The sequence below is a fragment of the Heliangelus exortis genome, chromosome 7 (assembly GCF_036169615.1).
Source record: "Heliangelus exortis chromosome 7, bHelExo1.hap1, whole genome shotgun sequence".
NCBI lineage: Eukaryota > Metazoa > Chordata > Aves > Apodiformes > Trochilidae > Heliangelus > Heliangelus exortis.
In genome coordinates, this window is record NC_092428.1 from 10845955 (window position 1) to 10872699 (window position 26745).

The 26745-nt window shown below is 39.3% G+C and overlaps 2 protein-coding genes and 1 long non-coding RNA gene across 3 annotated transcripts in view; 2 read left to right on the forward strand and 1 right to left on the reverse strand.

The window, feature by feature from the left end:
* ERCC6 (ERCC excision repair 6, chromatin remodeling factor) overlaps positions 1 to 13166 on the forward strand; it is a 45098-nt gene extending 31932 nt beyond the window's left edge. Inside the window, exons 10-22 of the mRNA XM_071748778.1 lie at positions 65 to 235; positions 680 to 856; positions 2226 to 2342; positions 3754 to 3849; positions 5266 to 5484; positions 6149 to 6259; positions 6676 to 6795; positions 7802 to 7896; positions 9742 to 9887; positions 9973 to 10671; positions 11277 to 11478; positions 11808 to 11886; positions 12303 to 13166. Of these exons, the coding sequence (XP_071604879.1) occupies positions 65 to 235; positions 680 to 856; positions 2226 to 2342; positions 3754 to 3849; positions 5266 to 5484; positions 6149 to 6259; positions 6676 to 6795; positions 7802 to 7896; positions 9742 to 9887; positions 9973 to 10671; positions 11277 to 11478; positions 11808 to 11886; positions 12303 to 12731 (2661 nt within the window). The 3' untranslated portion in view covers positions 12732 to 13166. The remainder of the gene's footprint in view (positions 1 to 64; positions 236 to 679; positions 857 to 2225; positions 2343 to 3753; positions 3850 to 5265; positions 5485 to 6148; positions 6260 to 6675; positions 6796 to 7801; positions 7897 to 9741; positions 9888 to 9972; positions 10672 to 11276; positions 11479 to 11807; positions 11887 to 12302) is intronic.
* Positions 13167 to 13656: 490 nt separating this feature from the next.
* LOC139798322 (uncharacterized) lies at positions 13657 to 14062 on the reverse strand. The gene is made up of 2 exons (XR_011726794.1): positions 13958 to 14062; positions 13657 to 13768 (listed from the first exon to the last, which is right to left on the reverse strand). It is a non-coding gene; the product is annotated as an uncharacterized lncRNA (long non-coding RNA).
* Positions 14063 to 19839: 5777 nt separating this feature from the next.
* LOC139798039 (bone morphogenetic protein 2-like) lies at positions 19840 to 25790 on the forward strand. Its single transcript, XM_071748158.1, has 5 exons — positions 19840 to 20911; positions 21096 to 21235; positions 21935 to 22051; positions 22805 to 23006; positions 24570 to 25790. The coding sequence occupies exons 1-5, from the start codon at positions 20368 to 20370 to the stop codon at positions 25016 to 25018; spliced, it is 1452 nt and encodes a 483-aa protein (XP_071604259.1). The 5' UTR covers positions 19840 to 20367; the 3' UTR covers positions 25019 to 25790.
* Positions 25791 to 26745: the final 955 nt, after the last annotated feature.

Consider the following 26745-nt stretch of genomic DNA (forward strand, 5'->3'; position numbering starts at 1 on the left):
CTAGTTGAGTTGGTCTGTGCTTTCTGTCTCACTGTTACTGACATCATGCACCTTTTGCTTTTAGGTGAAACTAATTCGTGAAATTGCTTCATGCCATGGAATTTTAATTACCTCTTATTCATACATTCGGCTGATGCAGGATAATATCCAGAGATATGACTGGCATTATGTGATTCTGGATGAGGGTCACAAAATCAGAAATCCAAATGCTGCAGTCACACTTGCATGCAAGCAGGTATTTCATAAAAAATAAAAGATTTTAAGGATGGGGGGAAGGTTCCAAGCTCCAATAGTCTGTATTACTTTAGCATTAAAATACACATTTGGCCATTAATAAAGTATAACAGCATAAATTACTATGACCTATATTTTACTATTTCATTTATTTAACATTTTTAATGGGTTTGCATTGGTAAATTTACAGGATAGAAGAAAAAATTAGATATGTTAAATTGTGTCCTAAAGTACCGTTAGGGGTTGCTGATGCTCATTTTCTCCTAACAGTTTATGCAAAATATATTGCACAAAGATATTTGGGGTTTTTTTAGGAATGTGAGGGCACATATTTTAAAATAATAGTTAATTGATCATGATATTGAATGTTCTCTGAGCCAGAAGTCAGGCTACATCATGAACCATGAAAATAACTTTATTTTGGTTTTGTGTTTTTTACCAATAGTTCCGCACACCCCATCGAATCATCTTGTCTGGCTCCCCTATGCAAAATAACCTCAAGGAGCTCTGGTCCCTCTTTGACTTTGTGTTCCCAGGTAAACTTGGAACACTGCCTGTGTTCATGGAGCAATTTTCTGTTCCAATAACCATGGGAGGATACTCCAATGCCTCTCCTGTACAGGTAAAAGGCATCAAAAATGTCACTTTGCTTAAAGAAAACTATTGTTTCAAAACTGACTTTTAAATGTACTTCATGCTATGTGTTCTAGACACTAATCCAAAAGAGAGTTGCATGTTTGTTTTACTACTACAAAAGTGAAAAGGATTTAAACTAAATGAGACCATTTAATTTATATGGGAGTTACGGCTTATATAGGAGTTAGCTTATACATAAGATTTTGTTACAAACCCAAGTGTTTAAATGTTCAAATCATTAGACGTATTCTTTGATCTAAAGATAAGAAAGATGGGGTGGGAGGTGACTGATCCATATTTTGATGTGTTTAAATAGAACTTTCCGCTGTTTGATATCAAGCTTCAGCAAAGTATGCAACACAGGAATAAATCCAAACTAAAAACAGTTTTTATTTTTAAAAACCTAAAAAAGGTACTGTAAGCCTGGCAGTAGGTAAACTATTTAATTTTTAAAGTAAAAATTATTTGGAATATTATTTTGAATAAATATGTCTGTTAGTCTTTTTAGTTCTTATTCTCAGTATTTATGACTTCTTAAACACAAGATGAGTTGTCTGCATAATAATCTGCAGACTAGGTTGCATATAGATGCTAATAAACTTGCATCCTGTTAGATACTCTTTGTAATGTTTGTGCACATTTCTAAAGTAGTGTTTTCTTTTTGAATTTAAGTACTTTCCTTGTCTAACGCTTAGTAATTTACCAAATTGGACAGCCACATTGTTTCTTACATATCAATAATTTAATATATTTTTTGTTTTGCTTTAAGAGAAATGAAGGTATTTTTAGCCATTATGTACAGTTAATACCCATCTCACACATCCATTACTCATTACAGAACCATATGGGCCATGTGCTCCATTTAAAGCCAGAGTGACCTTTTGTGTCTGTGATCATGGGGATTATCTTGTACTGATTTTTTTAATAGTCTCAAGTGAGCGTTAATCTTTACTTATTGTCTAGTAACCACCACTGCTGCAGGCTTCTTTTTTGATCTTCTTTACATGTATTATCAGTTTTTCATGGGGATTTTGGCACTCTGCAAGCTTATACTCACTCACTTCTTAGACTGCTTCCTAAAAGGAATTTCTTATTTCTGGTCTCAAATTCCATGGAATTAGGAAAAATAAATGAGTGGTATCTGAGGGAAGACTTAAATGCACAATGTTATGTTGATAACATGAATTTTATTGCAATTCATGTTGAGTTGCATATGTAACTGTAGATCCACATAAATCATAAACTATCTCATTTGATTAGGATTTTCTTATTACTAATAGTGGAATTCTGCTTCTTGCTAAGATTGAGAGCAGCACCCAAAATACAAGTTTTGCTTTTTTTTCTTCCTTCTTCAGGTAAAAACTGCATACAAATGTGCTTGTGTGTTACGGGACACCATAAATCCCTACTTGCTGCGAAGAATGAAGGCTGATGTGAAAATGAGCCTTTCACTTCCAGATAAAAATGAACAGGTTTGCTTATCTTTACTATTAAATCTGAGCCATCTCCTTCCTCCATATCTCATACTTCATGGACATTTGGAAATAATTTGTGGTAAGAACAGATGAAATGCTGTTTTAACTGAAGATGTAGATCTTTCGATGGTGATTGTCTTGCAGGGTGTATGCAAGGACACTGACATCTAAAGAACAAAAGATATCTCAAGTGCAGTCAGGTCTGCCACATACTGTCCTCTTACTGTCCTGATCCTCATACTGATCACAGGTGTATACAAATAAGTTGTCTGCCCATTTCCTATGTTGCATCTCTTGGATACTGTAACATTGTTTCCTGATGTAAAAAGGTTAATTTGGACAGCAAATAATAGAGAAATACTTGATGGCAGTTGTTAACATACTGCAAACTGGCTAGGCCTGTATATTCCAATAAGTTTCAAAAACATTAGCCTTTTGATTTAAAATTAGTTTGATCTAAAAAGAGGTGAAACATTTTTACAAAACATTTTGAGTCAAGGTAGAAGAGGTTGAAAGGATTATTTAAGCAAATTAAATTCCTATAAATACTTGTAGTAATTATTGGAGTCTTCTGCCACTCATGTTTCAGTGCCTCAGGCTTTCTTATCCTCTCCTTGCTCTTTTCTTCCTGTCTCCTCCCTGTAAAACAGAAGCAGATGTGATAGTCTTTGAGAAACAGTCACAAAAGATACATAATAAATATAATAAATATTTTCTGCTGTGTAGTCTAATAATTTTTTTTTAATTTAACTTTTCAATTGCTATATAATTTAAAGATTCTGTGCTGTTCACTCTAAAGAATGCAATCATAAATTAAACAGATAAGATTTTTGTTCTTTTCAGTCACAGGACACTACGTAGGTTTGACTTAAGGCATAATGGTGCATGCTTTGCAGGACACAAGTAGAGGATTTTTTTCCATTTTAGCACACTGGACCATCTGAAAAATCATTATATGCTCACACTCAAGGCTACTGACAGAACAGATTACATTTTTCAACCTTGTTTTCCCATGAAGTACTAAGAATTTTCAAGTTGTAAGGAACAAACCAGACACACAATGGAAAGCAGTTCTTATAGACATAGCTTTGAGAGAATGCTAGTATTGCACAATTACCTCATTGAAACTGGAAAATGGCAGCAGTTCAAAAACTAAAGCAATTTGAGGGGAAAAAACAACTGGGAAAGGATACAGACAAACTCATAAAACCCATGTTAATGTTTATATTCATTCGCTTTTAAAATGTCAAGTTTTTTCTTTCTGGTGATTTCTATAGAGTATCTTTTAACTGAGTATTTTAATATGTCAGATATCTGTGAAGCTTCATTGTAGCACATTGTAAAATTTCAGATTTTACTCTATTTGGTATTTGCAGGTTGGGCTTGAGCAATTTGTTATTTTTGGTAGGTTCTCTTTTGCCGATTGACAGAAGAGCAGCGACAAGTCTATCAAGATTTTATCAATTCTAAAGAAGTTTACCAGATTCTCAATGGAGACATGCAGGTTGGCATTAATTAAGATTAACACCAGGTAGAGTTTGATGGCTAAAGTAATGAACTGACCTTTGCATTCTTCTAGATGGTTCTGATCTGAAAGGGAAGCAAAAACTCTCATCTCTGTTCTCCTTTTGTGGATGTCTGCCTGGTTTTTTTAATTTTTCTCAGAAATGTTCTATGGCCAGATAAAAGTAGGAATGGAGTAGGCTTCACAATATATTTACAGTCTTGGGGGAAATTATGGCTTGTTGGATGACCTTCTATAGGTAACTGTATGCATGCTTTTAACTGATTGCAAACGTGAAGCAAAGGAAAAGTAACTTGTCCTGAGAGAACAGTTCAAATATGATAACTTTGTGATGCAACAGTTGATTATTTCAGTCTTGACACACAGCAGAGCAAACAGCAAACATTCTTGTTACTGTTTTACTATATGGCATCAAAAGTGGTGCATTCAGGTGGGTGTACTTGCTGTCCTCAAGGTTTGTCTTAAGTTATCTACTAACACAGAGGGGTTTGGAAGGAGGGACACAAATTCAAATAACAAACTAGATGGAGTTCCCTCTCTACCCTGATGAGACAGCACGGGAAATGCTGTATCTAGTTTTGGGGTCCCCAGTTCCAGAGAGACAGGGATCTACTGGAGAGAGTCCAACAGAAAGCCATGAGGATGTTTAAAGGACTTGAACATCTTCCCTATGAAGAATGACTGAGGGAACTGGGGCTGTTTAGCCTTGAGAAAAGAAGGCTGAGAGGGGATCTTATTAATGTTTATGGATATCTGAGCTGTGGTTGTCAAGAGGAAGGGGTCAGTCTCTTTCCAGTGGTACCCAGTAATAGGACAAGGAAAAATGGCTAGAACATAGGAAATTCCACCTCAATATGAGGAGAAACTTCTTTACTGTGAGGATGATGAAGTACTGGAACAGGCTGCCCAGAGAGGTTGTGGAGTCTCCTCTGGAGACTTTCAAAACCTGCCTGGATGTATTTCTGTGTGACCTGCCCTAGGTGATCCTGCTTTGGCAGGGGGGTTGGACTGGATGAGCACGAGAGGTCCCTTCCAACTCCTAACATACTATAATTCTATGAATTCTTCCTTTTGAGTAGGAAAAATTTGAGTTAAAACTAGGGACTGCTTTTGCTAATGTGGAGATTGTTGCAGAATTGTTAACATTGTCACCAGAAAAATCTCACAATAGCATAACATTCCGTTGATCTTCTCTTGTACTAATTTTTTTCTTGACACTTTCCATTAAGAAGTACCAGCATCCATTGGCTTTTCTAAAGAGCAAACCACTATTAAAAATAAAATTCTTGATGATGACTAGATTCATCTATTGGTATTTCTTTTGCTGAACCACAACCCACACGGACACAAGTATTTGTCAAGAAAATAAAAATATTTTTTCTCCTTGTTCTTTAGATTTTCTCAGGACTAGTATCTTTGAGAAAGATTTGCAACCACCCTGACCTCTTCTCTGGTGGTCCCAAAATTTTGAAGGGTGTACCAGACACCGAAGTGGAGGAAGCAGATCAGTTTGGATATTGGAAACGTTCTGGAAAGATGATAGTGGTAGAATCCTTGCTGAAAATATGGCACAAGCAGGGTCACAGAGTATTGTTTTTTACTCAGTCAAGACAGGTAAGATGGAGTAATTGGTTTTAGTTTTGCTGTTGCTAAAACGAAAGAACAGTGTGTGTGTCCCAACAAGACCTGTAATTAGAACCACCTTTTGTAGTGTCCTTCTCAGTGTTGTGGCAGTGTTGCCCAAATTCAGCATTCTGGTTCAAAGCTTGTATCATTTGTACCCATGTAATACCAGGCTGAAGCAGTGGTGATGTATTTATTGTCTCTGCTGTACAGTTTCAGGATAGAATCAGTAGTCAGTTTGCCCCCTCTGCTTAGTGCACATGCACATCTAATCCTCAGAATTGTCTTCTTTGGAGCATTAGCCAAGAGTGACTTTCATTTGTTTTCCCTGTGTATTCACAATTTATCTTGCTTGTGAGCATTCCCTGGAATTCTTCACCGTTTACCTGGACCATGGCTCCGGACTTCCTAAAACAAGCACAAACATTGTGCATTCAGCAGTGAAATTACTGCATTTCAGCCCCACCTCCACACACACCCCCTGCCACATAATTCCATAAATTAATGAATTTTCTGCTCATATAAGATTCACAACCTTTTGGTCATCATCCTGTGTCTTTGATTGGCACTCAGTTTGTGCCAGAAATTCTTATGACTTGATAAGGTTACTTGATAAGGTAATTTAGTTTTCACATCTGGATTTCACTTACAACAGATGCTGCAGATACTTGAAGTCTTTGTGAGAAGCAGAAACTATTCTTACCTCAGGATGGATGGCACCACAACAATAGCTTCCAGGCAGCCCCTTATAACAAGATATAATGAGGTGAGATGTTGCATCCCACACACTAATGCCTGTGTTTATTGACTGAGTTCTTGCATTCCTTTTTGGTCTGTTTTTAAATGCACTACTTCAGGTTTGAGACACAAAACTGGGGAGCTGAGTTAAATTAAATCACTTTATTGGGGGGGGGGAGTGGGGGCAGGGGTGTTAGAAATACCTACTGTTTCCTTCCTTCCAACACTTAAGTTGGGTTTTCTGCTAAGAGGAGGTTATTGGATAACTGTAACTGAAATTTAGACCAAATTACTTCTATTTGTCAAAAGAAATGTGTTCCCTCTCTTGGCTCCCTTTCCATCTTTGCAAGTAATGCAAATTAAAAAATAAAAAAAATTTTTAAAAAAATTATCTTGTTGCACTTTGGTATTTCTTGCTTTAATAAATTATCTCTTTTATTATAGGACAAGTCCATATTTATTTTTTTGCTAACAACTCGTGTTGGGGGCATTGGAGTTAACTTGACTGGTGCTGACCGGGTTATTATTTATGATCCTGACTGGAATCCCAGTACAGACACACAGGTTTGTTTGGTTCGTTACATTCCATTTACCAGCTAAGTTGAAATAAAACTGAAGATGCAATGACATTTATCTCTTCAAATAGTGTTAAAGCACTATGTTGCTCTTCCCCAAGTTGCTGTTCCCAGCAACGGCTGCTTAGGGTTCAGTTCCATATTGTGATTCCTCTTGTGGCAAAGCCAATTTAAGTGGTTCCCACCACATCCCCTTTATACCTTACCTCACTTCAATATTGTTTATTCATATACTAGATGATTACACTGTTTAGAGTGTAGCCTGTGGGATTTTTAGATAACTAAGCAAACAAGATGTTTCTGAAGGGACAGTACAGCTGAGCAAACTCTTGAACAGGCATATGACTCTATTTGGTTGCAGTGCAGGGTAAGAAAAGAACAAGTGTTTCTTAAATTGGCTTTGTCACTAAATAATGATATGTAGCTATGTCCTTAGAAGCTGCTGCTAAGCCTATACCTTAAAGAAGTTGTTCATTATAGTGTGATGAGACTCTGGGTTACCAGATCCCTTAACTGTATATGGAAAAAACTATTTTTGATGAAAATTCTACATAGCGCTGAGATCTGTTAAGCGTGACCACTTGGAGGGGTCTGTTTTAGCAGTTGGTTCAAGGCATTTGTGGGAAAGCTTTCAGTTAAGAAAAGCTCAAAGAAAACGTGTATAGTAAAGCTCTATTGTGAAATAGATCCCATTTAGAGGAAGTCTATATAAACTACAAATCCTAGATCAGAGTTCTAATTTTAATGTAATTTATTTTTTGCATATATTTCTTAGTACAATTGGAGGCTTGTCTTTGCACTTAGGTAAATTTTCTCAATCATTTTCCTTTCCTATTGAGTTAGTTGTCCTAATGCTGTAGAAATACCACAGCTATGTAACTTATTTAATTATTTGTTAAATGTCCAAACTAGGTTTGAAACAGTGATATCAATTGGCTCTCTGTCAAACATGTCTAAGACACTGACATCCAGTAACCAGGCCTTTTGTGTTCCAGGCTCGGGAACGTGCTTGGAGAATAGGCCAAAAGAAACAGGTGACTGTGTACAGGCTTCTCACTGCTGGCACTATTGAAGAGAAGATATACCACAGGTCAGTAAGAATTCCTGGTTGGATACAGCTGTGTGCTCAAGATAATGTTCGTAGAAAATTTGAGGTGTTGTAACAGGATGTGCACACACAGCTTGAAACCTTGATCATGATGGGCATGGCATGGAAAAAATATAAAAATTTCTGATGAAAAATGGTCCTTCTAATGTTACATTCACAGGTGTGTAGGGTTGTGCTGCTGCCTCTGTAGCTCCAAGACCAGCAGCTGTGTCCAGCACATCCAGAATTCACTGTAAATAGGGAAATAGGAGGTGTAGAAAGAAAAAAATGAGCCTTTTAATCAGAACATGGTTAAAATTCCAACAAGTCTGGAATACAGATTGAAATCAACAAGTTCTTTATATTGTCCTTAGGATATATATGAAGATGTGTGTGGAACATATATCCATTTACTTCTCTGCAAACCCAATTTGATTTCATTTCCAAATCATTCCAAAGTGGGAGAATTAAATCCCAAGAACCACCAGTCATAGTCATGTTATTTCAAAATGTAGCTAAAACCTTAAAGTGCTCATATTTTGAAGTCAGTGAAATATTTTTGTTTCCCCATTCAGCTTTCTAAGTAGTTTGCTTCACTCGCATGAATTCCAAATGAATGTATGTGGGAATCCTCTGTCTAGGAATTACTCTTTAGACCTGAATTTCCTCCTTGAAAATGCAGATGAATGAAAGCTCTAAATAATGAAATACCAGCATTTATTGAGTGCCTTTTAAATTTTTTTTTTCCACATGGATACAGAGCATCTGCAGCTGCTTGGCTTGCATCCCTCTGCGATGCTTCTGTTTGAACAACACTGACCACACCAAGGAAGTGGGTTTTAAGGGTCAAGACAGCCATCAGAAATTAATTTTATTTCCAGAACAGCAAAATGGACTTCAAACTTTTTAAGCAAGTTGTCTTTTCTCTTTGCCTGTTTTTTCCTCTCTGCAAATATGTGGTCATCTTTGCGGGAAGCTATGAAGCTCAGTTAGTTTTTAAAAACTTTAAAGTTTTCTGATGGGTACATTTCAATAGCTGGCACCTGTGTTTAAACTTTGTTTTTGCAAATTGGATTTAAAATGTTTCCCTGCTTAATGCCAGTAGAACCAAAACAATAATAAAAACACTTCTTGAGAAGGGATTTCCAGATCTTTTTAGGGAATATTTTTTGTACAGGAAAATAGTGTCTAAAACTTGCAGTCAAAAACTATGTAGTACAAACATGGCATAGAATTGGATTTACCAGTAGTAGATTTTTGCAGCTTAGGTCTCCCCCAGCTTTCAGTCCTCTGTGGTTTGGCTTTTCTTTTCCCTTCCTCTCAACCATGAGTTTGATTTCCCTTTTCAGTGCTTGTCACCCAGTCATCCCCATCACACTGAGCTACTCTGCTGCTTTTGGTTCCTTCAACCAATTAAACCATTAAAATCTTCTCATTTTAGCAAGTTTTTAGGTTGGTTTGTTTGGCTTTTTTTCAAGGAGCTTTCTGATAGTTTTGTTGTAATATATGCAAGCTTTACAACTTCAATGGATAAAAAAAAATCCTGCTGTGAAGTTATTTATTGCTTAGTTAAGGCATGCCTCATAGGACATTTCAGGAGGGTGGTTACCTGTTGTGTTATGGGGCTGTTGCAAAACAATAAATCCCTATGTTTAACAATTTAGTCAGTTGTTTGAAAGTTACTTAATCAAGATTGTCTTTTGGAAACTAACATCATCTTCCCACTGCTTAATTGTTCTGTGGGGTAACATTTGAGCATATACAGTTTTTCTGTTTTAAGTACTGTATTCAATACTTAAACAAAGCTAGAAGTTGCTTCCTGCATGAAGGCCTTTTCTTCTTTTTTAGACAAATCTTCAAGCAGTTTTTAACAAACAGAGTGCTGAAAGACCCTAAGCAGAGGCGCTTTTTCAAATCCAATGACCTTTATGAACTTTTTACTCTGAGCAGCCCAGATGTGTCTCAGGGGACAGAAACAAGTGCAATTTTTGCAGGTATAAATTTCTTTTCTGTTTGTTTAAAAGAAAAAAAAAATATGAAGTGTTTAATAAATGGGTACTAATTTCATTCATCCTTCAGGTACAGGTTCAGATGTTCAAGTCACAAAACACCAGTTGAAACAGAAACTTGAAAAGACATCTGAAAACAACCCTTCTAAAGGTGACCTCCATCTTACAGAAAGCAGCTCACCTAAGTACAGCAAGTCATTCCATTCCTACTCAACCACCCTCATGATAAATTCTTCATCTAAAGCAATAGAGACAAGTGAGGGAACCAAAGGAAATTTGGAAAATGCACAAGCTGCTACTAATACAAACTCACTGAATAAAAGCATGGAGGAAAGCTTAGAAAAAGCTGACAAATCTGTGTCCCAGACACTGCCAGGTTATGCAGGGTCTTCAGAGAATGCCAAATATCTGAATGCTGCAGTGGCTAATGAAGTACATGGAGCAGCTAATGCAAATGCTAAGGGAGATTTTAGTTTTACATGTGGTGCAGATGGCTCCTGGGAAAAGCTGGCTGATAAAACTGAAAATGGGCAATTAGATAACAATCATTATAAATGTACCTCAAAAACAAAGCACAGGGTGAATGTGTTGTCACATGAGAGCCACCAAGATAAGTCTAAGAAGAAACATCACAAAGGTGCCAGATTTGAAGGAGAGCACATTCCTTATCTAGTGAAAAAAAAGCGACACAGAAAGGAGAACAGTGAAGAGGAGGAAAACTCAAAGAAAAACGATGATTATGTCCTGGAGAAACTTTTCAAAAAATCAGGTAACAGTTGTTATTTGGCTGCTCAACAGTGTCAGGCCATTTAAACAGAGGTATATAAAATTTATGTAAGTGAGGGAAAGAGCCATTCTGCTATTCTCATGGTTGGAGCTACAGTACAAAATGTGTTTTACCTATTCTGTTACTGTAGTGAAACATTAACAGCTTCATCATTGAAATGATCCAGTTCTGAATGTACTAATTAATATGGCACAGGCACATAAGAGAGAGCTTCAACCTTTCGGAAACACTTCTGGATATGGAAATAATGCAGTGTTTCTTCTGGAATGTAACCAATCTTCATTTGCAGAAGGATTTCACTTCTGTCCTGTCCATAACAATAGACATTATCAATTTACTCACATAATTGCAAAGTCTGTTGTGAATAATGACTTTGTCAGCACACCAAAGTGATTTGCTGACAAATTGATTGCTTAGCTGATAGAAGGGTGTTCTCTTATTAGAAATTACTATACTGAAGTGCTGAATATAATCAACCTGAAAAAAGGAAAAATGTGATTGTGGCATTCACTTAAATGGTGACTATTTAGTTTTACAGGTAGTCATGTAAATTAACATCACCTTTTTTTGTGTCTTCTGGTTTTTAGGGGTACACAGTGTTATGAAGCATGATGCCATTATGGAAGCTTCCAGTGCAGACTATGTGCTGGTGGAAGCAGAAGCAAACAGAGTGGCCCAGGATGCCTTAAGAGCCCTAAAAGTCTCTCGACAGCGATGTTTAGGAGCTGCTTCTGGTGTGCCAACTTGGACAGGCATGAGTGGTCTTTCAGGTGCACCATCAACAATAAAGTGAGTTTGGTTCTTAAACTGCTTTTCAAAAAATAGAAGGGTTCTTTAGGATGCTATGGACTTACCTTTTATTTTGCATCTGCTACGTGCAGTATCAAAGTGGAGTTTCATGTTTGATATTTAATGAAGCCACCAGGACATGCTACAAGCCTGGGAAGTCTATTCTGACTTGCAGAGCAAATGTTGTTGCACAGTAGGGCAGAGTGAGTTTGGATACAGCCATATGCTGTCAAGTGAGAACCCCAAAATGCTAAACCCAGTCAGTGTCTTCAGCAAAACTGTTCTAATCACTTTGAGAAGGATTATTTAATTCTTTTGTGGGCTTCTAGGAGTCGGTTTGGTCAAAAAAGGAACCCCATGCTGCTTTCTTCACGTTCCACTTGTGCATCACCTGCAAATAAGTGCAAGGTAAGAGATGCAAGCTAACATTTCTCTTTTAATAGCTGATAAATGTGAAATGTTCTGATTTATGCAACAAATCAGATTTATAATGTAGATGTCTCATCTGTCATAAGATTATGTACAATTCTGGAATTTTTAGTCACCCATTAATCTGATTTTTCATGTTTTGGTGTAGCATCCTGATAAAGTCTAATTTGATACAGCAGTCACAAATTGCAACATGGTCTGGTTATCTCTCTTAACCCCAGCTTCTTAAGTTCTACAGTTGAGACCAGAACGTAGTACCTCTTCATTGTGTATTTCAGACTGCTAGCTTCAGACTGTTCAGCTTTGTTGTTTCAGTCTAAACAGCAGGCAGGTTTTAGCAGATTCCTAGGATCTTAAAACACAACCTTCTCCATAGTCTGTATGTTTATTTGCAGGATTCAAATACCATAAAGAAAGAAAACACAAAGAAGTCTGGTTTCACTGAGCATTTTGATGGAAAATCTGGAGAATCCTCATCTGGTGCACTAGATTCTTCAACTTTACTAGCTAAGATGAGGGCAAGAAACCACCTTGTTTTACCACAACGGACAGTGAATGAGGGAGCTGGTCAGCAGCAGCAAGCACCCCCCCCATGCCCAGGTACAACAGAACACGATGAGCTGCTCGTGGATTTGCGCAATTTCGTAGCGTTCCAGGCCCGCGTGGACGGCGAGGCCAGCACCCAGGAGCTGCTGCAGGAATTTGAGTCCAAGCTGCCTGCAGCACAGTCCTGCATCTTCAGAGAACTTCTCCGCAATGTCTGCACCTTCCATAGGAGTCCAAGTGGTGAAGGTATCTGGAGGCTAAAGCCAGAATTCCGCTGACTTTTGTCAAGGCAAGGCACCTGTCTGTCCTTGACCACCACTCTGCTTTCAAATACTTAGAGCTTGTCTTTTAAAATGAGGAATTTTTTCATATTCACAATTTAAAAATTGACTTGAGCAGTCAGTGGTTCAGTGTATGTTGCTGGCCCAGAGCTAACTTAATTTCTGATTTACACTTCATATGAAAGTGCCACCTACCTCATAGATGAAACAATACAAAATGTCAGCACCTTTTCTTTAAAAGAAATCTTTGTATAATTGGAATGAAGAATACATACTGACTTTTTGTTGCAATAGGAACCATGGAGATTGTTGTGGGTTGTAAGACTGATTTCTGTGAAATTCGAAGAACTTGATCCTCAATTTTCTGTAAATTACTTGAATGGTCATGGGGCACACGGTGTATATACCATTAAAAAAAAAAAAAAAAAATAAGTTGAGGGGGATAAGAAATTCACTTGGACTTATAGGTCAAAATCACTGTATGATATTTTTAACAGTAGTGGGAATTTTGTTTCAATGTTGATGCTTTCATTTTTGCAAGCATCTGGTATATGCTATGCAGTGTAACTTATATCACTAATTAACTTGGTAAATAATTCTGGTTGCAAGTCACACCTTTTCTGTAGATAGGGAAAATCTGTCTTCCTGACAATCATACAAGTTCTAATACCATTTCCTTCCAAGGAAGGAAAGATTGCATTATTTGTAGTAAACTCAAGTACTACACTAGGTCTGTCTTCAAGTGTGTTTGCTGCACAAGGAAATATCAAGGGAGGAGAAAATAATAGATTTTGAGACAGAAAACACAATCTTGCACATTTTTATAGCAACATTAAATTACTCTGTGGCTTAAATGAGGAACAGTTAAATATGCCTCATCTGCCTCCTATCCCTAAGCTTTGGAGGAAATGGAAAGTTACAACTGTGATACTGTGACAGTGTCCTGTTTACTTCAAGTGAAAATACAAATACTGAATGATAAATGGTTAAGCAAGAATACAAACTTTCTTCTCCTTCTCCTCCTTCTCCTTCTTCTCCTTCTCCTTCTCCTCCTCCTTCTCCTTCTCCTCCTCCTTCTCCTCCTCCTTCTCCTCCTCCTTCTCCTCCTCCTTCTCCTCCTCCTTCTCCTCCTCCTTCTCCTCCTCCTTCTCCTCCTCCTTCTCCTCCTCCTTCTCCTCCTCCTTCTCCTCCTCCTCCTCCTTCTCCTTCTCCTTCTTTAAGACACTTTAAGATGGCTTTTCCTCTTGGTTTTGTTCAGTGCTAAAGGATCTGTAGATATTTGCAAAAAGTAGTACCTCACTCTTTCAATATCTGGTCAGTTGGCTTTTTTCTCCAACTCGTATGAGTTGGAGAGGGCAGACACTGCAATAATCTGTTTCTTTTCTTCATAGCAGCTGAAGGTGAGACTATTGCACCTTTTCCTGACACCTCTTTTTCTGATCACATTTATATTCACTTACATTCCCTCTTTCAGGAGAAAGATGAAAAGAAGAATCTGGACTTCAATTGCAGAACAAATAAAAAAATTTTAGATCTATTGATATGACTTTAATTGGACAAATAATGAGTGAAAACAAACTAAATACACTTTTTTCTCCAAGACTATGGACAATTTTAATCACTTTTGCATGTCATGTCCCCATGTGCCCCTATGCCCTGGGAAGAAACCAAGAATTTGGTTGTCAGCAAAGCTTCTGTTGTCATTTTAGCAGTCAGTTCTGGTGTCCTGCTTTCTTTACTACTTCCAATCTTAAATACATAGTTCCTGTACTAGAGAAATTTGCAGCTTCTCACTGACCTGGTAATGTAAATACACTTGCATGTCCTTTTTATAAATTCTTGGCTTTTATAGACCTATTAAAAAAGCAAAACCAGAAGTCTGGTTTAGAAGTAGTCTTTTGGTGCAGGGGGAAGAACGGGGTGGGAGAGCCATCTTTTCCTCTATTGTGTGGCTCTGACTAAATGATTCATACTACCTTTACGTATATTTCCATTTTTCATACAACTTCAACTTATGCATTCTAGCAACTAGATTTTTTCCAGTGCTAGCTTTTGTTTAAAATGCTTAAATGACTAAATATATAATAACAAAAAAATATCTTTAAGTATTAAATCTCAAAATTGTATGGGATTAAAGGTCTGCAAGCTGACTTGCAGGTAAAATTTGTTGTGGATATATTGTAGCTGCTATACATTTTAATGTAGAAGAGTTATTTCAGAATAATCCTACTTTTATTACATAAAACATCGTGGGCTTTTGTTTGTTTGGCTTTGCCTGTGTAAAGTGAATTCCTTTCACATATTCAAAGAATATCTGAAACAATACCTGACTAATGATATTGCACAGTCAAACTTGTTTACTATTAGATAGCCTATTGATACATAATATTTTTAAAAGCTTGTATTTTAGCCTTCTCAATTCCTAAGTATTCAGTGCTGCAGTTGGTAGTTACTACTTGATTTGTGCACGATTCCAAAAATCACCCAATTGGAATACTTGTAGTTTTATACTTTCCTTTTTTTTCTTTGGCAAAAAGGGGATAAAAAAGCAATCAAAATACAGGTGGTTATTTAGGAATTGTGTTGGAAAATAAAAATCATTCAATCGTACGAAGAAAAGACTTTTCAGCATGAAACAGTGAGTATAATCTTTACATAGAGGAAAAAAAAAAAAAAGTATACCACAAAAGACTACTCAAAGCTTCTTCCCTGTAAAGATGCTAAAAGCAGAGCACCATGCTACTCCAGAAATGCTATGCCAGTGTACATGAAGTGACCTACTGCCCATGCAGCTCAGCAGAGAAATGTAAATGAACAATAATCTGGAAAGCTAAAGAGTAAAAAATGGGATTTTTCTGTAAGCGGTTGTAAAAACTGTGTACACTGTGTGGGTAAAATGTACTGTGCTGGAATTTTGACAGCAGAGGTTAAAACTTACCATAATTGTTTCTTCTGCTTTCCTACCATATTTTAAAGGGAGGCAGTGGTGTGTGTGTGTAAAAACCCTCTTAAGATGTTCCCCCCATCCTCTTATGTTCTTCCAGGTGCTTATTCATCCTTTTGCTGAACACTTAAGTCTTGTAATGCTAACCCATTCTTCTTTAAATTCTGACATAGAGAAAAAACATTCTTCAAAAAGTCATTGGTGTTTGACTCTTCTGAACAGTACTGACCTGTCACAAAAGAAATGTTAGCAAGATTCTTAATGGATAGATTGATAGAAATGGTATTAAAAATGCAGAGGAGCATTTTTAAATCCCTAACTTCATACTGTGGCTGAGCCTCTTCTCTAAGGGCTACACCATGTGGAGGATTGAGTCTATTACAGCTAATAAAGGTTATCCTCCCAAGTAAAGCTGAAGAGATTTGGGGTATTGTATCTGTAAATTTTGGCTTTAGATGATGGTCATCTATAGACAGTTGTACTCAAGTCACAAGATGAACTTTGCTTTTGAGTCCAAGACTCTTAAGCATGGCTAATTTTTACTGTCTCCTAGTATTGCAATTCTTTGCTCTTCAAGAAGCCACAACAGAAGGGACAAGACTTTCTCAAGGACTTGCTGGGATTTTTGCTGTTGTTCATAAAATTCAGCAGGACTTTAACTACTTGAGCTGCCGAGTCATTAGGACCGAGAAGTTTCTAGTCCTTCAGCTGTTGTAAATCCACTAACATGGATGGGCTGATGCTGTTCCCTTGAGGACATAGCCTTCTGCCACGAGCCTTCATCACAGCAAAAAAAGCTGGGATGCTGCATGTACATGAACTGAAAGGGTCACAAACCATCAGCCTTTCTCTGGTTTCTGTGTGCTTCCTGGTAACTGCTGTATGGAAAGGACAATTACACGTCAGCTGTGTTCCTGAAAAGGGACAGACTGTTGCACAGGCTTTTGGTGGACTATTACAAAGACTGAGCTCATTGGCTCCATTTTTGGGTAAATTCCAGATCCAGGTGATGGCAATGGTTTTAGTAGCCATATGAAGAGACCTTTGTGTCTTGATTCCCCACATGAAGTTATGTATGAAGTACTCTTGGTTATACTGAGGTTAGTCTGCAAATGAATCAGGGTTTTTTTTTTCCTTATGCACCAATTAATTGAGTTTGATAGTGAATGAATACTGCCAGGAGCTGTATTGCCCTATCACTACTACAGAAAGGAAAAGCTCTTCACACAGGGAGAATATTTGGCATTTGCTAAAAAATCTATTCAGTAAACAATGATCCAACTGTGCAAAAGCATGGAGATGAGAGGGGAAACCCAATAACAGCATTGGTGGGGAAGGAGAGAATTTTCCAATAGATTTTTAAAGAGTTATAAGTTTAGATCTATTAAAAAAAATAATTCTACATATATGATAGACAGAATGTCCACAGGGGCATCCTTTGGAAGTGCTTCAGGAAATAATACAGTACAAAATCCTGGCTGGAGAAACAAGTAATGTGGCATCTTATTGTCTAAATCATTAATTCAGCAACTATAGTTTACATAGACCTATCATACAAAATTGCTGAGAGCCCAATTTTTGAAGGGCTTGAGTAGGGCTCATGCCATGGAGTCAAGATGTGCCAGCAGGTCTGTGCTTGGGAGTTTATCTCCTCTGGGAGAGGTATTTATATATTGTATTCATGGTAAAAACACTCTCTGCTACTTAGGGCCACTTAAAATTTCCCTGTTCCAACGTTCAAACTAAATGCTGAATATATGGTTACTAACACAGTGGCTCTTTCCATCTACCCATCCCTCTAGGGACTGCTATTCTAGGCTGTAGGGTGACATCAGCACTCCTACTTCACATGGGTTTGTTGATGGGGCACAGTCCCATTCCTTCAGCTGAGACTCAGAAGATGAAGCTTTCCTTAGTAATTATTAACTTGTACAGGTGACCCGGGTTTTGCTGCCTCTGCTATTATTAAAAGTAAAGAGAAGTCTGACATCTTTCACATAAGGGTTATTCCTCTCCTCTTTTTGAATGGGTCTAAGTTTGTATAAGTGAGTGAAATATCCTGTGTTGTGCCTGCAAAAGCCACAGTGATAACTGCACCACATCATTGCTGTTTCAGGGAGCAGAAGACTACTTTTTTTCCCAGAAAGATCCGTTGTGAGACACTAAACTGGGAACTACAGAACCTGCACAGAGTGTAAAAAGAAGCATCAGGCATCTGTGCTGAGAAAGAAGCAATTTCAGCCTGCCTTGTTCTGGTAGTTTGTTATTGTTTGTGCTAACATGAAATTAATGGGAGAAGGGAGAGTATGTTCTGAGCTGAGGTCTTCATTTCTGAATGGGAGGGCTGGACTTCAATTTAAGTCCAAACTTGCTGAGGTTCTCAAATGCATGACAGCTCCCGAGTAAATTTTGCTTTGCCCATTTATGATACCATGCTATAACCATGTGTTTTCAACAGTGCTGCCCCATATTAACCTTAAGAGCATAAAAGATGATGTGGCAGGCCACATAATAAATGACGCCATTCTTACCTGTAAAATGGGTAAGATTATTTTGAGCTCTTCAGGTATTTATCCAGTTATTTGAGAGAGAAAGAAGGAAGAGTAATGCCAGAGAATCCAGTTAAAAATATAAGTTATTAACTATCTATCACAGTTCCCTACAGATTCCCTGCTTTCCCAGGACTCCCAAAGCCACTCTGCTCACAACACACAAGTTGATAGAACCTATTTTTATTGTGTGGAACAGGGAGGTTGAAGCCTTGCACTACTTGGAAGCCTGTAGGTAGTATCAGCAGTGGAGCCATGTCCAGAGGCTTACATAAGTGGTGAGTCATACAGCCTTAGGAAAGAATAGGGACTGAAGCTTTCATTATGTTGTTTGCCTCATCAGAAATACAAAATAAAAGAACACAGCACTCAGTGGGTTATGTTTGGCTAACTGTAGGCTGGAATTTCAGTAGTTGTACTACTGTGATTGAGGCATTTCATTGTTTGTGGTCCCAGCTTATATTAAACAGAGAAGATTTTTTTCATAAATCTTTGCCTCTAGGGCAGAGTTAAGGTTGTTTGGGAACTCTAGCTTTGTATTTCCAGACATTAATGTCTGGAAGTAGCACCATGGGAGCAGAAATGGAGGTATATGCCTTGGGAGGATACCAGGAGTAAATGAAGAGGCCCAAGGGCAGGGTAGGGTTTGTGAGGATAAGCATGTGAAGCTTTTAGGGTGACTAAAAAATAGTCCAGTGATGATTTCTCATATATTACTAGTCTCTCTATGTTCTCAGGCATGTAGTTGAAGAGATATTGCTTTATCCAGCAGTGCTGTTAGTTATGAGCTGAGATACCTACAGCCCTTAGAGGACAGCTGGAGACTTTTGAGGATCAAAGCTGGCTGTAGCATTATGTGAAGCAAGAGTACTCTTTACAATGGTCTGATTAGCCCATCACTGCTCATTTTACACCACCAGTCCTCTGCACCTCATGTGGCAAACTGGATCAGCAAGCTTGTCTCCTGGTGAAAAAAAAATAGCAGTAAGTATCCAATTTTTTTCAAACATGGCTAGGACAGCTGAAGGCTGGAGTGAGTGACAGTAGGAGGAAATCTAGAGCAAAGAATGGCATGGCCGTATGCCCTAGGAACTTCAGCTTTAGAGCAGCAAAAGATAAGCTCTAGTATCAGAGCTGTTTTAAACAGTTCAGATTAAAACTTTTTTTTTTTTTTTTTCTCCAAATAGATTATCTGGGAATATATAGAGCTGTAGCTTCTTTTGTCACCAACTATGGGTGTCACGCCCCTAAAGGTCCACATACTTGCTCAGGATGAGTACTCCTGTCTAACATAAGTCTTAAACAGTGGAACTAGAGAACATGTTTACCTGCTCCATAATATACCTCCTTTTGCTTTCCTACCTGGAAAGGGAACACAAGGCCCCGAGTGACCACACAGAAGTGAACAGGCACTGCTTCATGAACCATCAGGAATGTTCTTCACTAAGTTAACAAGAGTGCCTTAAAAAGAACTAGTATGCAGCATGCTTACTGTCTGGGTTTGTTTTTTCTCTGCTGTTTTGTTTGTTTCATTTTTGTTGTGGGGTTTGGTTTGGTTGCTTGCTTCTTTTTCTGGGGGGAGCTTGAATTCCATCAGCCAAAGGATGGGGGCTGGAGGGGGAAGCAAACTATTGAAAACGGGTTTAGGGATTATTTAAAACTTAAAATAGCTTTCCAGAACACGTATTCCTCCCCTCATCCCCATTTACTTCCAAAGATGTCTGCTGTCGCTGCACTCCACTCTCAGAAACCAGGGCCCTGTCCCTAAACCCTCCCCCTGGGCAGCTGCAGGACCGCAGTTCGGGACTTCGGCAGCGCGGCCGGGTCGGGCCGGTACCTGGACCCTCATCGGGAGAACGCTGCAGGCTGTGAAGCTGGAAGATACAGAGGGTCACGCTCATTTTCAAGTCTACCTTTTAGTGCTGTGGCAGTGCCAGGAAACAGCATCTGGGATCAGAAATGTCCAAATCAAAGCCTTATAAAAAAACCCAAAATTTAAAGAACAGTATTTTCACAAGTGCGGCTCTCACTGCAGACACCTGCTTCCCCCTGAAACCAGCAGCTACTCTCCTTCACCCTTCCACTGGATCAAGCCCCAGCCCCGGCCGGCGGCCCCTCGGATGTTAACGAGCGAGTGCCGATGCCCCATAGAACCTTAATGACCCGGGCGAGGCGCGGCCGCCCAGCCCTGGGGGCAGCGGCCGCCAGGGCTCAGGACCCTGCCCAGCGCTCCCCGTATTCGCCTCGCCCGCCTCCGACTCTGCGGGCCAGGGCCCGTGGAAGGGCCGCTGACCCGTCTCCCCACTGCGGCCACCCGGGGTGGCCTCCCATGGCGGCCCGGGGGCTGCGGCTGGGCCCGGGCTGGCTGCCGGCTCTGGGCTGGCTGCCGGGTCTGGGCTGGCTGCTGGGTTCGGGCTGGCTGCTGAGCTTGGGCTCGCTGCTGTGTCTGCCGGAGGCCAGCGGGCTGCCCTTGCCCCCCGGCCCGCGGGACGAGGTGCTGGCGGCGGCTTTGCAGCGGCTGCGGGAGGTCTTCGACATCGAGGAGGTGCCTCCCGACGTCCTGCCCCACAAAAAGCCGCCGCAGTTCATGGTGGAGCTCTTCAACAAGGTGGCCGACGCCAACGGCATCACCCGCGCCCCGGGGCTGCTGGAGGGCGACGTGGTGCGGAGCTTCGAGGACCGAGGTGGGCCGGGGGCGGCGGGGGCCGAGCCGGGAGGGGAGCGGTTCCGTGCCCGCTGCGGAGCCCCCTCGCCTCCCTCCCCACCCCCGGCAAGTGGGAGCGGGCACCGCCGCTGCTATGGAGAACACGGGGGTGCAGCTCACGTTGCCGGGGTGTCCCGCGGTTTCTAAAAAGGCGTCTCTTCCAGTTCACGTGGACCAGCACCACTTCTACTTCGACATCAGCGCGATGGAGAGGGGCGAGCAGATTCTGAAAGCTGAGTTCAGGGTCTTCAAGCTGAAGTGGACACAAATCTCTAGGAGGTCTGATGTGAAACACTTCTGCAAAGTAAGTGGGGAAATTATCTACGTAAGCCTGTTTTATTTTTCATTTAATTGTTGTCCTTTTTCTTTGTTTCCAATGTGCAAAAAAGTAGATGGAAAGTTTTGCCTTTGGCGGTATGCTATCTTTTTATACACCTTGGCAGTGGACTATCCCTAAAGATACTTATGTCAGACTTCTCTCAAACCATACCATACTTCCCTGGTGTTTGAAATGTTTTGAAATTTAAATTGAAATTTGTCTGCTTGCGCCACTCAAAATAAAAATAGCAATCTGGGATCTGTTGGAAAATAAGGCAGGTGAGGTCTCTGTTCTGGATTGTGCCTGTTCCTTTGGCAAAAGGCAAGATCAGACTTTTTGCAAAACTGAAGGAAAAGATGTGAAGGAACAGAAGACTTTTACAATGTCAGGTGTTAAAAAGAAAAAGGGAAGGAATGGTGAGATATCTTTCTCTCAGTATCAGGTAGTCCAGTTATGGTATCAGACAGTCCAGTATCCTGCCTTTCAGCACATGTAGGAATAGAAGTATGTGCTGATACTTGTTCTTCTGTTAAACTGCCTAAAAACTACTTTCTGCTTGGTTTGGAATGGAAGTACAGTTTTCCAGCCATGATGCGACAGAATTGTGCATAATCTTAATTTTCCTTGCTTTGCTAGAACAATTGTTTGAACTTTTTATTGTTTTTCTGAATTGCTCTTGTCAAGGTGGAAGTGTATGAGCTCTTGGAAAGTGGAAGTAAGCCACAAAAAAACCATCTTATTGCATCAAGATTAGTGTCCTTGTACACAGAAGGCTGGGAAGTTTTCAATGTTACACAGACAGTAAGTGGAGATGTCTGACTTCATTTTCATCCTAAATCTCCATTTAGCTTCCTCTGTTGACTTCTTTATTGGCCAGTTTCTGGATTTGTTTTGTAGATAATGTTCAACTATAACAATACGTGAATGCCAAATGTGGCTTTTAAACATATAGGGACTTGGGGTTTAAATCTATACTCTTAAACAGTGGTTTTTGTTGCCAAAGTTTTAGGTCAGACTGAAAGTGTGCTTAGGCAATATGCTGAAATCTGTCTTAAACCAAGAAAGCTCTGTCTGAGATTCGCCTCACCTTATCTATTAGTCTGTAGTTATAACAGGTAAAGTGAATTTGCTTGATTGCAAGTTAATTTCTTCAAACGTTATGTCTGTTAGATGTAAATGAGTTCTAATAGTATGGAAAGCCATAGAGTTCAAAGGAGTTCATAATATTCTGTTATTAAGATTGCTATGAAAAAGGATTCTGGCTAAAATCAGAGAGGATGTATTTTAATGTTAATTTTAACTCCTGGACTCATCCGTTCACTAGTAAATTCTCTGAAATTAATTATCTTTCTGTAAATGTAGCTTTGAGGAATGCATATGATATTTTCAATTTTTAAATACAGCTACATAGTTACCTCACTTCTCTCATAATTACATGTCCTTACTCTCTCATAGCTTCTTGCCTATTCCCTTTTCCTAATAGAAACATTGCTTACTCATAATGCTCTAATAAGAATCTTGAAACAATATTTTTTTGTTTCCCTTTTTTACCAGGTTTCTAGGTGGCTTGGAAACAGCAGCTCCAGCCATGGCTTTTTGATAACTACTACTCATGTATTCAACAACAGAACTGAGCACAACCTGGTTAAGTTTGCCAAGAGCCTGGGCACTTTGCAGGAAAGCAGAAATGCTCTTCTTGTCCTCTTCACCAACAGTAACAAAAGGAGATCTTCCAGCTTTGTCTCCTCTTCCACAAGTAAGCTCACACAACAGCAGAAGTTGTTTTAGAATATTAGCCCCCTGTTCATCTTTTGTTACCTTCTGCTGCCTCATGTACCTTCAATTGCCTCTGTATTTACTTGCTGAGTTGAACAGGTTTGAAGTTCAGCTTTGTCACTGAGCAGTTTGCTTTGGTAGTTCTTTCTAGTGGGTCAGACAGTATCTATGTTGCCTCAGTCCTCAAAGGAAGTATCCATTTTAAAAGCCTAGAAAGATTTGTTTTGCTTACAATTACTATTATTTTTGTGGTGGTGAAGATTGTGTGAAAATTGTAAATTTAGTTCAGGCTAAATAAAACCTCAGTGACATGAAAAAATCGTGAAAACATTGGTAGAGCAACTATAGACTTAAAGTGCAGTTTTCAAGAGTGGAAGAGGTTAAATGAGCAGTTTTACCTTTCCCATTCTTGTATAGATTTTTAAGCACCTATTTAACTTTGGTGGCTAATTAGAATTTTCACTGAAGACAGTGCCCTCATCCCCTAAATTACAAAACATAGTGCTTTCACCTCTCCCCCTGGTCTTCTAGTAAAACCTGATAAAGCTGGATTGTAGAGCCTTATTTAGATTTAGATAAATGCAAAGAGCAAAAGCTGGGACAAGGGGCAAAAATTATTCTGTTCTGGATTTGCAGGGTTTTCGGGTAAGTTACCACATTTGCATCTGAGAAAGAAAGTAGGTGGGACTTGCATCAATATTAAGATCTAGGTGGTGAAATTGACTAAAAATAAACAAGAGTGACTTGTTTATTTTTGTTTTGCAAAGAAAATTATTATAATAGAATCATAGATCTCAAGTTGTGAGCATAAAGCTTTGTGCGAGATATTGTGCCAGGACTGAGAAACTGATCCCTATTTCTCAGTGAAGAATCTCCCTAGACCTAGATGTTGTTGGTGGTCAGTGAATCTGCAGACTGCTCCTCAGTCAGCCTGTGTATCTGTGGTTTTCTACCTGTGTATGTGGATTTTGAAGTATCCATGGACATTTATGAAGGGTTCTCAGCCTGTACTTTAAGAATGTAAAGCAATTGTCAGTCAGCTTTATTCTCAAGAAGGGTTCCATAAACCTGATGGTATTTTATTCACGTCCAAAAATTGAAAAAAAAAAAGTAAAAGTACTGCTCTATAGTTTCATGTTCTGATGTGCAAGTGTATGGGTAGAGTTCATGCGAGGAGAATACCAGAGAGAGAAGACTGTGTTCTCCACACTTTGTTAAGACTTCTCAGTGTGATGTGTGTTGCAGAAGTGGACATAAAAATACCATTAATACCATTCTGGCCAAATTAATCTCTAAAAAGAGCATGTGACGTTCACAGGACATATTTAGTATATCACTGAGTTTTTTCTTCCTATTTCTGCTGAGTTGCAGTCTTTCAGGCCACAAAGTGAAGCACCAGATATGGCAGTTTTTGAAGTGTCATTTCAAAATCTACTCTGAAGACTGATGTAGATTAAATAGATGTAGAATAGGCTTCATGCAGAATATTGAACTTGAGAAATTAATGTCTTTTGAGAAAGATTAACATGCAACTTCCTTTCAGATGCAGAGATGAATCCTGCCAAAAATGATGCTTCACATGTGCCTGGTGAAACTCAGCTCACTGAAAACATCAATGAAGGCATCAGCAGGAGACCTCGAGCTGCTGGAATTCCTTCTGCCAAAAGCCAGGGAGCAGTGTGCCATCGAAGGGAACTCTACGTTGACTTCCGTGCTATTGGGTGGTCAGGATGGATTATTTACCCGAGTGGATACAATGCATTTTATTGCAGAGGAACCTGTCTCTTCCCCTTGGGGGAAAGTCTAAATGCAACAAACCATGCTACAGTTCAGTCCATAGTCCATACACTTAAACTATCTCAAGATGTCAGCACACCCTGCTGTGTGCCAGATGAATTGAAGTCCCTCAATCTTCTCTACTTTGATGACAAAGAGAATGTGGTCCTTAAAAACTATAAAGACATGGTGGCAACTAGGTGTGGTTGTCATTAGCAGGGCCTTTTTTTGTTTGCATTTAGCCCTGCTCCTGGATTCAGTTTCCTGTTTGCCACTGAAGATACCAAGGGAAATGGCACTTGAGATTACAAGGCTGGAGAACCAGAAACTGAGCAGTGCTTCAGATACTTCTCCCCTCATCATCGCTGGGTGGAAAGGTATTCAAGTGTTGCTTTCAAAGAGCCATGGGAGGGTATGGTGATCTTCATGGAGACCTCTCTCTACACCAGAGGAAAAAATTAAAACCTGGAATTTTTATGTGAAGGATTTAAAACACATGAAATTGAGCACTCAAATTGAGGTCTTGTTCTGTATATTGAAGCTTGGAATTTCCTAAATGTAACAGCCATGGTGTCCTGCTTCAATCCAGGAGAGCCATACAGATCTTCCAGTGACACATCCTTACTCAGTTTGACTGCATAATTAGTGGGTGTGTACACTCCTAGAGTTCTCAGGATAAATGTTTTCCTAGAGATAACCCAGAGGCCTTGTTTATATATTCCCTGTAAATGTACTTCTTCCCCCTATTCTGCCTGCAGGTCTACCAAATGCAGAGACATCCTTGAAAGTTTTTCTGGAACTCACACACCAATCTGAGGGAACACACAGGTCAGCATTTGTCTGGGAATTGATAAACTTGGCTTCTGACTCAGGGCTGCACCTCTGACTGATGAAAGGTCAGCTGGTCCTTCTCTTCATAAAAATCATTCTCTTCCACCACAGGCTGCTGTGGCTGTTTGGGTGTGTGGCAGCAGAGACTGCATTTGGGTGTTTGGATCCCATTGCATAGCCACTGTACAAAGTCAGGGGCAGGGTCATAACCACTTAGTAGGAAAAAAGGTGACCACTGAGCTTTGGAGGCCTGTAAGAACACACTGGATGATGACCTGTATCTGAGGGCTGTTTGGTTGAAGGTAGTTACTGGTTCCCTTCAATTCTTTCTTGAAGCATAGGACATAGATTTGGAAATGGTCCCTCAAGGTCTTCCAGTCTTGCTACAGTTTAATGCAGCAATCAGCCCATTGCAGTTCCTCAGTCAACTCGCTGAGTTGTCACTTAAAGCCTATTCAGGTTTCTTGTCTCCATCAATCCTTGAAGGAGGCTGACTTCTAACAGAGCATGACATCTTCTGTGGGTAGAAATTTCATGGAGATTTTTTTTCCTCCAGTGAATTTAGAAAAAAAAATATTTATGTAAATTTTTTTTCTGTAAATACTGATGTCTGTAATAAATTTATTTTATATAAAACCCAAGGACTTGGAGTATATTAACTTAATCTGTAATATAAAATTCTAATTTTCAAATAAATGTAATGTTATATTGGTCTGGGTTTTTTTACTGTAATTGAACCTTCTTCCCAGAGTTACAAATTGAATACTTTTCCAGAAGAGAGGACATTCCCCATGGCTTCATTTAGTACTGTATCAAGTCCTCTGACTCCTTGTCAAGGAGTAAATAGATAAGCAGAAGAGGTCTTTTTCACTTCAGGAAAAAGTAATTAATGTAGTAATTATTCCTGAAGTGAATCCTTGCATTTAAGATTCTTGTAACTCTTGAGTAAGGCTTAGAGGTTAAAGCCCTTCAGGGCTGGTTCCATGTGGTATTTGTATCAAAACCTACTTTATGGAGGTCTTGAATTTAATGTGCTTGAGATGGTTTCATTTTTCTTGCTGTGTAAGACCTTATTTTCATGTATGTTGTGGTATCTTGGGGTGTCTTCGTTA

Excerpts from the sequence above, each read along its gene's own strand:
- LOC139798039 (XM_071748158.1), top strand. The coding sequence starts at position 20,368 with ATGCCCCATAGAACCTTAATGACCCGGGCGAGGCGCGGCCGCCCAGCC. Across the intron at positions 21,236-21,934 it reads ATGTGAAACACTTCTGCAAA|GTGGAAGTGTATGAGCTCTT; the intron begins GTAAGTGGGGAA and ends GCTCTTGTCAAG. Across the intron at positions 23,007-24,569 it reads CTTTGTCTCCTCTTCCACAA|ATGCAGAGATGAATCCTGCC; the intron begins GTAAGCTCACAC and ends ACTTCCTTTCAG.